General features: G+C 44.6%; 1 protein-coding gene across 9 annotated transcripts in view; it reads left to right on the top strand.

Annotated features, from left to right (window-relative positions):
- Positions 1–4228: 4228 nt before the first annotated feature.
- LOC107319318 (transcription initiation factor TFIID subunit 4-like) overlaps positions 4229–12360 on the top strand; it is a 121415-nt gene continuing 113283 nt past the window's right edge. For 8 of the 9 annotated variants that reach the window (XR_014947782.1, XM_085551827.1, XM_015874042.3 and 5 more), the window contains exons 1-2: positions 4229–5279; positions 8721–8893. Coding sequence is in view for 8 of the 9 variants with exons in the window: in XM_085551827.1 (XP_085407953.1) it covers positions 4229–5279; positions 8721–8893 (1224 nt within the window). In the remaining variant the exon portion in view is untranslated. Of the gene's footprint in view, positions 5280–5353; positions 5536–8720; positions 8894–12360 lie in introns of those variants that run through there. The other variant, XM_085551833.1, reaches the window with a different exon arrangement.

Here is a 12360-nt window from a genome sequence, read left to right as displayed (position 1 = left end):
GTTCCAGGGCCTAACCACTCTCCTAGTGAAGAACTTCCCCCTAACATCCAACCTAAATCTTCCCTCTTTTAACTTAAAACCATTCCCCCGTGTCCTGCTATTGTCAGCCCTTTCGAAGAGTTTACTCCCCTCCTGGGAGTAAGTTCCCTTCAGGTATTGAAAGGCTGCAATGAGGTCACCCCGCAACCTTCTCTTCTCCAGGCTGAACAAACCCAACTCCCTCAGCCTGTCCTCATAGGGGAGGTGCTCCAGCCCCCTGATCATCTTCCTGTCCCTCCTCTGGACCCTTTCCAAAATCTCCATGTCTTTTTTGTACTGAGGGCTCCACACCTGGACACAGTACAACAGATGGGGCCTCACAAGAGCAGAGTAGAGAGGGACGATCACCTCCCTATCCCTGCTGACCACCCCTCTCCTGATGGAGCCCAGGATCCCATTTGCTTTCTGGGCTGCCAGAGCGCACTGCTGGCTCATGTTGAGTCTTTTGTCCAAGCAAAGCACGCTCTGCTTTGGGGTGCTTCGCTTGTGGTGCAGCTTCTGCAGCCGGTTGGGCTCGACAGAGCTTTACCTGCCCGGCCCTGAGGTTGTATTGTGAGAGTTCTGTTTTAACACTGCTAATTCTACTAGCTGTGCATTTTGCAAAAGATACACAAGCAAACCACCAACGGTGTGTTTTCTCACAGATAGACAAGTCAGCAGGCAGATTCCATCACAAGAGATAAGGAAGTAAGCTGAGAAAAAACAAGTTAAAGGCTGTGAAACATCATTGGCAAATGAATTTCCTAAAAAGAAAGAAATTAAAGGTTGGTAATAGAACTCTGCCTGTATATGGCTAGTAACGTGCTTTGTGTAGGTTACGAACCTGAAGTACTCAGGAGTGAAGATCCAGGAGAGAGAACTAGTGCCAGACAGTAATGAACAGAAGATGATATTGCTCCCGCAAGTGCATTCCTGCTCACAGGATGGCAGTTCCATTGCCAATAAACTTACTTTGTATGGGACTTTGCCTCAGAAAATTACTGAGACGTTTGTCACAGCCTGGGAGCTCGTCTAGGATCCAGTCACTTGGCATTATATCACCACTGTAACCAGGAGAGCTGCATCCTGCTGATGTCAGTGGTCCTCTTGGAGGTGATGGGGTGACTTCCCAGCATGGCTGATAGAAAAGCGAAGCTATTCTGTTGAAGAGCCGGCTCTGCGAAGTCTTAGGGAATTATAGGCACCATCATCGAAAATTAGATCTGCTATCTGCACACAGACCAAGGTAAGAAATTTAAAGTATTGCCTTGGGGTTGGGAGACACCCTTGCATAAGGTATGCAAAAACGTACAGAAAAGGGTACTTAATAGATTTTGTTTCAGCAAGGGAACGTGAATGTTACAGAGGTTTAGTAAGCACTTGTCTCAAGATAAGGCTTTGGAACACAAGAGAAAGTCCAGATTTTCTGGAAGAGCTGAGGTATTTGTAAATAGGAGCTGTAAAGGCTTATGAAAACTTTATGTCAAGGTGGAACTGACTGTAAAGTCATGGAAGGTCTTAATTCCCTGCAGATATTACAAGAACGTATTCTGAGGATGTTGCGGAGTATGCAAGAGGTGTGTGCCCATGTCAGGTCAGTGGGAGGCAGCTGCTGAAATCGGTGTCTGTAACTGCTCTGTGTAAAGTGTTTAATAAGATAGATAAAGGTACCTTTCTCATGATAGCTTACAAGGCAAGAGAGAATCTTGCTGATCACTAGAGGATGGCCTGGAGCTGCTGCTCACTGTGTTGAAGTAACAGTGTCTTCTGGAGGAGATGTAGAGCCTGATAGCCATCTAGAGGGTCACATTGTGTGTATTACATTTTTCCTGCCTTCTTACTGAAGGAGATTAACCACCTTCAGGTATGGGCGGAGTTTAGGGAGTGTAAGCAAAGTTCGTGTTGCTTTCTTGTGAGAAGTCCGATGTCTATCAGAGTAGATGGTATTTTATTAAAGAAAACATTCTATTGTACTTCAATATTGTGTGTTTATATGTGTAAAGTGGCTACGTTAAGAAGGGGTGAATGGGAGGATATGTGACCGAATTCATGTATTACAGATTATTCATCCTCAGATTTACTTTAAAACTGTAATTAAATCAGGTCATTTCTGACGTTTTGAAAGCTGTAATATAAATCATGACTTGTAATTTTCTCCTTCCAGCTGAAAGATTTACTTTTTATCTTCAGAAGTGATGTAGCAATAAAGCTTTCCTCTAGGCTGCTTTTATGGAGACACAAGTTTTATGGTGTAGTGCAGTAGAAAAATGTACACTGAAACACTGTCACAGTCAGGACTAGTTGGGGGATCACGTGTCCAACATGACATTGGTTTATACAAACTGGAGACAGCAGCATGCAAACAAAGTGCAGGTTGGGTCCTGGTGGGTGAAGGAAGCATGGAATCTTTTAATCAAAAAATAAGTAAAACATGGGACTCTGAACAAAGTAACACTGGATAGATTTGGATGTCTTGCAAACCCAAGTTAATATTCTTTATTTTTGTGCAAGTGCAAAGGAAGTGACAGTGCTATAAGTAAATTCCCAGATAGCGACACTTGTTGGAAGTCCAAATCTCACCTGTCGTATTCCACAGAAGCAATATTCATTGATTGAGCAAATGTTGATGTGTACTTTTCCTCGGTGCTCTTTCCTGGCTCCTGTTTTTCACTGTACTACTGTGCTTTACATGCACTCACTGCACAGTTCCCCATTTGTACATCCTGAACACCTCCTGATGCCACCAATTCTCATATTGAATGCTGGTTTAACTTCAGGAGACATTTGAACTTCCCTAATTAAAGAGACACGACCTTGTTTGGATATTCTTAATGCGTTTTAGATGTGGTTTATTTTCATTTATCATCAACCTGTTCCTAAAAGCATGAATAGAACCTGGAAAGAAACTCCCCTGAACAAAAATGCGTCACCTGGACGTTAACAAGTGATGGGCAGCTCAGCCTCGTGACTCCAGCCAGATCATACAGTGTGAATTGGAGTTTGAAAGTGGGTTACCAGCTGTGTGGGTACAGTGAGACCGACACTCTTTCCTACGAGTTCACTGTGCTCAGGATGGTCATTCACTGCTCTGCATCTTTCAGTTTGGAGGAGAATCCTGAAAACATCGTAAAGTGAGTCATCATTTCAGGCCACCGCGTAGCAGACCAAAGGCATCCAGCTCTGCAGACATCCATGCTATGGTAGGTCAGCAGACAGCTGCAGGAATCCAAGCTGTTCTCTGCTGTCAGCTTGGAAAATACACGGTGGTTATCGCTTGTGTGCAAGAAAGGGTGTAATGAATCGTGGAAAGCGATGTGGGCAAAATCACTTTCTCTGCAGGTCCCATCAAAGAAACTGCTCTGTCATTTGTCAAACAAATTACAGGTTGGGGCTACAGTTTTCCTCCTGGAAAGCAGTGATGGAAAAAGCGCGTATAGAAAAGCAATGACAAAATTGCTACAAACAGAATGAACCGCCTCACATTTCCAGTAAGGGATGGTGAGGGAACAGCATGAGGGCAGCCGCTGTGAGGATGCAGAGCTGTCTGGTGGTTTACAAGCCTCCCACTGACAGTGAAACGCAGGAGTTTAGGACACGAGAGCTTTAAGCAGACACGGCAGCCTGCCTGTATCGGGACTGACAGCTTCGGGAGCACGATGCTGCCTAGGAGAACAAGCCTGCGTTGTGCAGCGGAGCCTTCTGGCCGCCCGCCTGCAGCTCCCGCTCAGCACCGCCTGCTGCCTGGGGCTGTTCACATGAGAAACGACTTGAAGGCGAAGCACACGGTCCTGGCAGCTTTGCGAGCTCCAGGTATCTCGATGGCACGGCGCTTCATTTCGCAGCGTGCAAACACACAGCGCTCCGAGCCGGCTGGGCAGGCTGTGCCAGGCGTCAGAAATCCCGCACCGCCGTAGCGCTGCTGCCCGACGCTCCCACGCAGGTCGGCAGGCCCTGCCCGCACTGCCGGCCGGGAGCAGCGGGACCCTGAGCATCTCAGCAACCGTGCCGAAAATCGAGCCCCAAAGCGCCCACACCGACACACCGACACACCGACAGTCCGACAGTCCGACACACCGACAGTCCCACAGTCCGACACTCCGCCCGCCCCACGGCGAGGGGAGGAGGGACGCGGCCCCTCCCAGGGTGCCCCGCGCGCGACACAGGCCGGCGCGCCTGCGCGCTGCGCGGCCGGCTCCCACCTCAGCGCAAGATGGCGGCGGGCGCCTCGGACCCCCTGGAAGAGATGCTGCTCTTCTCCGAGGAGGTGGACGAGAAGGCGGTCAGCGACCTGGTGGGCTCCCTGGAATCGCAGCTGGCCGGCGGCCGGGGCTCGGCCGAGGCGCCCCAGCCCAGGACCTCCGCCCCGTCCCAGCAGCAGCCGCAGCAGCAGCGCCAGGGCAGCCTGGCGGGGGGCGGCAGCCCCGTCCGGCAGCAGCGGGGGCACCCCGCGCCCCCCCCCGCTACCGGGGCGGAGGAGGCTGCGGCGGGCCGTCCCGGAGCCGCGGAGAGCCGAGCCCCCGCCCCGGGGCCGCTCCCGTCCCCGTCCCCCCCGGCGGCAGCGGCGGCGGTAGCGGCGGCGGCGGCGGGGCGGGGAGTGAGTGTAAACAGTAGTAGTGTGCAGCAATCACATGGAGCGGCTCTGCTCGGCGGCAGCCCCGCCGCCCCGACCCCGTCGCAGCCCGCCGCGCCCCCGCCCGCCCCGCCTGTCAACAACCATGTGGCCGCCGGCACCGGCTCCCGGGACGCGGGCAGCCCCAGTCCCGGCCGCAGCCCGCCCGCCGCGGAGCCGCAGCCGCGCAACGAGGCCGCGGAGGGGAGCGGGGCGGAGGGCGGCGGGCGGGCGGCGGCGACGGAGGGAGCCGACTCCGCCGATCCCGCTCCGCTCCCCGGCGAGGCGGCGCCCAACGGGGAGGGCGCCAGGGCTCGGGCGGCGGCGGTGCCGCCGGTCAGCGGTCGGCAGAGCCCGGCCGGCAGGGAAGGCGGCGCGGCGCAGCCCAAGCCCGCGCACGGCCCGCAGCCCGCAGTAAACGCACTCGGCAACTCCGCCAGCCCCGCGCCCGCCGCTACCCCGCCGGGACCGGGCTCGGCCGCCAAACCCGCGGGCGTCTCCAAGCCGGCCGCTGCCCTCCCAGCCGCTTCGCAGGCGCTGTCGCCGCGGCCCGCCCTGGGTGCCGCCCCGAGGCTGGTGGCCCCGCAGCTGATCGTCAGGCCGCCTCAGCAGACCACCATCCAGCTGCCGCCGGGCTTCACCATCCCGCCCGGTAAGTGGGGCGGGCGGGGCGGGCGCTCGGCTCTGCTCGGCCTTTCTCTGACGGAGGTTTTCAAAGTTCGCGTTTTCCCGCTGCTCGGCGTGTTGAGAGCTAAAGGACGAGCACCCGTCTGAGGGCGAGTTCTGGCCGACTGTCCGGCATGAGCGAGGTTGTAGTTGGCTTAGGGCACTTTGCTGTTGGTGCAGAGTAGTTGTGCCTCTTGTTTGGCGAGTACTTGTTTCCTCTCGTTGGGAGAATGGTGGTCACGGTAAGTTATTTTGTAACGGTGTAAAAACAGCTGTGCACCAGAACAATCTGGAGTGTGTTAACCAGGAATCACGTCTCTCTTGAAGCGTTCTGCAATCTCTTGATATGGAGAAAAGTTTTCGTTTTCAGTGAGCACCTTCTGATGGGCACCAGGTGACTGTATCCACACTACACAGTCTGATTTAATGTGAAGTTTGTCCTTTTGGGGTGCGTGACTGTGTTGCCCCTTACTGCGTACTCACAGCCTTGCCATCACTGGATTTTGTTTCCAACCACGAAGAATTCCCCATGTCCTGCTTGTTCTCCTTTTATTTTCTTGGTGTTGTTTTGTAAAGTTACAAGTTTAGCTGGTGAATCAAAGCAGCATCTCCCCATCCCGGTACCAGGTACCACTTTACCTGAACATTCCCAGGGTCTCAGTTTGTGCTTAGATTACAGTGTTGCAAAAAGTTGCTAAGTTTGTTACAGGTCCGGGAGATGAATTGGTATGTAAACTTTTTTTTCCCCTCTTTTTTCTATCGAGGTTAGCAGTGTGACACTACCTGGAGATGCTGATGTAACCTCAAATAATCAATTTCTTTTGCCATGTTTCTTTTAATAGCTGTTTTTTGTTAGCTAAGATAAATTTTTCTGTAGCTGTGTATTTAACTGTAGTTTATGGAACTCCAAATTCTGGTGTCCCAACTGGATAAAGCTCAGAGGTTTCCCGGAGTCGTGACTAACTCAAAGGGGTTAGTTTAAAAATGTCTGGCTATATTCCCACTATGTTGGTGGCTTTAGCGATTGATTTCACATTTTTAATATGCTTGATTAATACTAAATTCATGTGAGAAACTGTACCATGACTTTCTATACAGTTTCTGCGGCTTATTGCCTTTGTTCCACTATGTAGTTTTTAAACAGAAGGGGAAAACGGAGCCCTTGAAAGCAATCTTGTCAGAGGTTTAGAGGCAGTTCTGGAAACAATAGTGTGGAAAATGTTTCACTTGAATTTAATTTTATTACTAGATAGCTTGGAATCCATTAAATTGCATTAACGGGAGGATAGCATGTTCTAAGGATGAGAGTAATTCAGAAAATACACTGTTATTTTTGATTAATTACTCTTAAGTTTGTACATCATTATTAACTGATATTGAAACTCCTGTACTGTGATCTTCTGCCTAATGCAGAAGTTTAGAATGAGTTTATTTTAGCAAGTATTACTATATTAAGCATATAATAACCAGTTCTAGCACTTCATACTGGCTTATGAGTTGGATCTTTTCGTGGCTGACAATAAGGAAAAATTAATCTCCATGTTTAACTCAGTTCCGAGGATCTGATCACTTCCTACGTGCTGCAAAATAGTTTTCAAGTCCTTAAAGCTGGATTAAAATATAAAATTGCTGCACGAACATCTTTGTGTCTGTAGAAGCAGTTATATCTGCAACTTTTATTGAAACCATGTGGCTCCTGTTGCAATTAATTTGTACATTCTGTTCATTTATTAATTTTTTTAAAAATTCAGATTGAATTTTACAAGGTTGGAAAAGTAATTAACAAGACAGATGTGAATTGGTGTAATGCCAATAGAACGTGTTTTTTTTTTTTTTTTTAATATGTGCTAGGCTTTATCCTATAAGGATTTTTCTATTAGGTTAATGACACTCAGAGGAATGGTGTCTGTTCTGCACATTGGGGCAGTGTATTAATATTGGTTTGTCCAGAACAGCAGATATCCAATGCAGCATCTGCCTGTGGGGTTTCTACAGACCATTAGGTCTGGTGCCAGAAGGGCTGATGCACCCAGAAAGTTCCTGTTTTAAGATCTGTTGTTGAACTCTTCTTTTAAAACTTCATCAGGCTTTGAGGGAGATGTGATGTATCCTTTGGATGAGATCCTCACAGTAGCTCTGTGTGCTTTTGGCGTTACAGCTCAGTTCCCACAGCTCTTCCGTTCATAGTGGCAGAAATGTGTTTTCTGTTTGTGATTTTTGTGAGCTGGTGAGTGAGGGCTTCTATTGCAGCTGCAATTCAGTTGTGTTCATCATGAGACTGGGCTCTGTGGTTCTGTGTCAGAGACTGAAATAAATGTAAAGACTGCTTCTGAATTTGGTTACTTGCTGGATATAATAGTGCTCAATATGTTTCAAAATCTATTTACCGAGGTTGTTTGTTTGTTTGTTTCTGGGAAGCTGATACTTAGAAGTGAGTATACGTTTTTACCTTCTTTATTTTCCATTGCAAAGTTATCAAATGTGCATGAAGAAATCTACACATATAGACAAGTTGCAGGAACAATGTCTCCTGGCTCTGTTATTAACAGACTGAAAGAGATTTCCTAGACCCTGAAAGACCTGTTCCTTCTTGACAGTATCATGTATCCTACTTGCATCTAAGTTAGATTGGAATGTATTCGGAGACTAACTTGGAAATTCTTTTTAAATAACGTATCTGGATAATGGCTTCTTAGTTCTGACTGATCTAGAAAAAGCACATTATGTGCTTGTAGTGATCTTGAATTAAGCGTAAAGATCCAGGTGACCTAGGGGCCAGCTGAGCCATTGGAAGCTCCTTTTTGACCTGCTGATAATGGAAAAGCAGGACAGTTACAATAAGGGAAAGTCTGGATGTGTAGAGAGGCTTTTATTTGTGAAGTGTATTATGAGAAAACAAAAGTATTTTCATTTACATCCAGAAAGTACTGTGTTCATTTAGAACAATTCCTTGGGATTTTCCTTAGATCCCCATGCTCCTAGTTGCGTTGGGTCTCTGGGTGTGACAGTGTTTTTTCTTCACGCCCAAACCTCCTGGTACAGTGATGGTAGGTGCCAAATAAATTAATGTGTCAGTGCTGAAACATTAACTAGATCTCAAATATTGTATACTCAGGAATGTGTCTGGCTTAATATTTGCATCTACACATTCCCTAATGCTGTTGTTTTAGTAGAGCTTTCTTGTCATTGTCCCTGGTATGTTCAAACTAAATGTTGTTCTCAGCAACTAGACCGTTGTTAGAGTTTACTTTAATGACTATTTATTTCAACTTTAATTCTCCAAACGGGACAATGCTATTGTTGATTTTATTCTGTATTTCATAGTTCTTTATGAAATATGTGATTCTTTATGATTCTTATGAAAAATGCAATTCTTTATGATTTGTCATGTTATTCTTTACAGTTGTTGTCACTTTATTCTCACTAGGTATGGTCTTGGTGCGCACAGATGCTGGACAACTTGTGATGGTGCCTCAGCAGGCTCTAGCCCAGGCACAAATGCAGGCTCAAGTACAGACACAGGGACAAGGTCCTACCAGCATTTCGCCTCGACTTTCAGTGCCCACAGGCGGCCCAGTTTTTCGTCTAACAACAACTCAGGTATGTCTGGCTTGGTTTCACCTTGCTTTTGTGTGTGTGTTTCATTCTCCTCTGTCATCTCATCTCATACATTATCAGTTCTTTGACAAACATGTTTCTCGAAGACAGAAATTGGTTTGGAATGTGTGCCATTGACTTAGTAAATGACATTGTTCCCTCTGTGAGTCACTGTGATATTCCAGCACAGTGAATGGATTTATGTGATCACTAGATTTTACTAGAAATTAGAAAAGAAAAAGCAAAGCACTTTCTGTGCCAGAATTCACAGTACTTAAATTTCTGTAGTACACTTTATTTGGAAGAAGGATTTGATTCCTTTGATTCACTTCTGGATGTGATTGGTCTGCACTTAAAGTTTTGTCTGTGTTTTGACTACATTTTACTCTATTTTAATATGGATTGACAGGATACTGTGCTTTTCTACCCCAGACTGTTTCAGTGGAGAGTGTGGAGTTTGTGTATTTATTTATTTTCAATTACTTTGTATACTTTTTTGGTTTAAAATTCTGTAAGGATGCTGTTCAGCTTCAGACTATGTATGGCCACTGCTTAACTGTCTTACTAAGATGTAGAGGCAAGTGCCTTCAGATGTGTAGGGCTGTTGTGCTGTGATAATTACTGACAGAGTGAAAGGAAGTTTTGCCTAAGTTCTTTGTTTATAGAAGAGATAGATAACCCTAAATGAAATGGGGTGAAAAATATACCTTTATAATTTTCGACTGATTCTTGTGTAGCTTGCTTGAAGTATCTTGAATGTGTGTTTTCCTGTGTTAATATTTGATTGCTATCCCATTATATGCTTTGTGTTTTACACCCTGTTTGTAGTTTAAAAGATTGTTTAGTCAAAAACTAAAAACAGTGATAAACTTTTCAGAAGAGAAGGAAGCCAGAATAGAATTGTATAATTGAAAATGAGGTAATCTAAACCATAGAGCAGCCAAGTAAAATGCGAGTTTTAGATGTGAATGTAATAGGAGTAATGTGTAGTTCAAAAGAATGTATCTCAAGAAGAACACAAAAGCCTGGAAACATCTGATAAACTTAATGCTGTCAGCAAAAAGGGTAAGCACAGTATTAGATGGAATATTGTAAAAGAACTCTGCAGGAAAGGCAGCTGGTTAATATCTAAATTCGTGATATCTGGAAGGGTAAGAAGATTTGTAAAAATCCTTCAGAGATAAGTGTGAGATGTCAGGAAAATAAACACAGCGACAAGCCTATATTGATTTCCAGTTGTTTTTTTGTAACTAATTTGACACCAAAAAAAGTCTGGACAATGTTCATTATTTAGTTTGTATGTCTGTCATTGGTTGTTTGCTTTCTTGTTTTGTTTGTTTGCTTTTAAAATAAATGCTCCACTTTTTACATAGCACACACTCTAGGAATGGATTCTGAGATGAGCGTATAGTATAAATGCATAACAGATCATGGGTGGGACTGCACCAAGAATATGACCTCAGTCTGTTAAAATGACTTAGGTTTAGTTGCTTTGGTTTCATACTGTAAGTTTTTGTGCAACTTCAATTGCTGTGGCTAGCATTCAGAATTAAATTGGCTGCATGTGTTCAATCTTTATTGTAAGATTGGAATTTTATGTGTGCACAACTGATGTTGGGAGTTGATCACATTGGCCTCGGGCAGGTGTTCTCGAGTTATGTGAAGCTGTTAAGATTGTGGAAATAGTGTAATCTGACTTGTTGGGTTTTTCTGAAAATTAAGCTCTGAGGATGCTGCATGTTCATGTGGTGGCAGAGATGCTAAAAATCTGATGGAGGTAGTTCTACTATTAGGATGATGTAGTTATTTTTCTACAGGATTCTGACCAGCTAGATAACCTGCAGAGCATGATAGATATCTCTTTATACGTATTGGTGTTAATTAACAGCTTGAGAATAGGGGCTGGCAAAGCCCTAGGAATGGTAAATGCCTCACAGCATACAATAGTTTGGGTATTTTTAAGGTGGTGGGATTTGAGTCATGATATTGTAGCCAGTCAGGATTCATCTTCTTTGAGAGACCTGTGTGCCTCTAAAAAAAAAAAAAAAAAAAAAAAAAGTGGGGAAAATAAATAAATGTTTTAAGTGTTCTTAAATTGAATTGACTTAATCAATAGATTAAGTTGTTTGGGAGGGAAAATTCCCGTGACTTCAGCAGCTGTGCTTATGTCCAGGACGGTCTATGAGGAAGAGCCAACTTTCTGTAGGAGTAGCAGAAGAAAGCGTAGTTTAACTTCCCTCAGGATTTAGCATATGAGCTTAGTATAACTCTTTCCTTTGATTAAAAAACAAGCGCGTGTTGCCTTGCTGAAGGGTCAGAGCTCAAGTATCTCCATATAAGAATATTTTCCTCCCTGTGTAGAAAAGTATGTATTGTGATTGCAGTGTCAAACAGAAAAGTTCAGGAAAATTGAGACATGCAAATTCCCATTCATCCTACAGTAACCTCTTCAACTGTGCAGCGAGTTACAGTCTCTGTGTGATAAATGCACAAAGATAAAAGCATCATCTAGACCAGGCACACCACTTCTACAATTACTGCTGTACTGCAAACTGAAATTTAGTTTTCTTGCCTTTGGGGTGCTTGGCTTTCCTATTCAGGTTACTTCTTCTGATTACAGTTAAAATTTCTGTTAAAATTCTGGGAACGGATGAAGCAGATAAGCAAGTACCTTGTGGGAGAGGCCTCAATTCTGATTAGTTTAATGCAGAGCTTAAAGGCCGTAGAGTATGGGAGCATCACAAAAGAATGTGCAATGTTTGATGGGCAATCAGAAGTAGTGGCCTGGACTTGGGGTGAAGAATCAGCATTTGAAAATAACAGCATAGTGCAGAGAAATCAGCTGTAGAGAGAAGTACCTGTAATATGAAGGTATGTGTAATATTTCAGTGATCTTCTAAATTTGCGTGTGTGGTTTCTTTTAGTAAAATATTAAAGAAAAGCTTAAATATGTACAATTGTACATTAAAATAATTTCAGTTTAGATCATTAATAAGGTTGTAGATGACCATGAGAGGGGTGTTCACTACAACTAACTACACTTTTTTTTTTTTTATTTTTTTTTTAAGGGAGATTATATGTCCAAATATTCAGATATAGAAGAACAAAACATTTTTCAGTTTAGGAATACAATTCCTCTTCTCCGTGTAGCCAACAGAATCTTATCTTTTTAAAATGTTCCATGTTCTATCAGGAAGAACTTACTCTTAGGAAGGATTATTATGAACTTTTGTTGATTTAAGAAGTTACACTGTGAGTACTTTCTCACTGATAATGCTTGTTTGAAAAGAACATTTAACAAAATAATAAATTGATAGTGAATATTGGTTTGAAATAACAGTGCATGATTTGCTTTTTTTTTTTTTCCTACACATTTGATTTAGTTCCTTTTGTTTTTGATAAATATTATTTTTTTTTCCTGCATATTAAATCATTAACATTGGCAAAACTGTACATGTTGTACGGCCTTA

Source organism: Coturnix japonica, chromosome 6, assembly GCF_054131305.1.
Source record: "Coturnix japonica strain WE chromosome 6, WE-NBRP24, whole genome shotgun sequence".
Lineage (NCBI taxonomy): Eukaryota > Metazoa > Chordata > Aves > Galliformes > Phasianidae > Coturnix > Coturnix japonica.
This window is presented reverse-complemented; position numbering and strand designations above follow the sequence as displayed.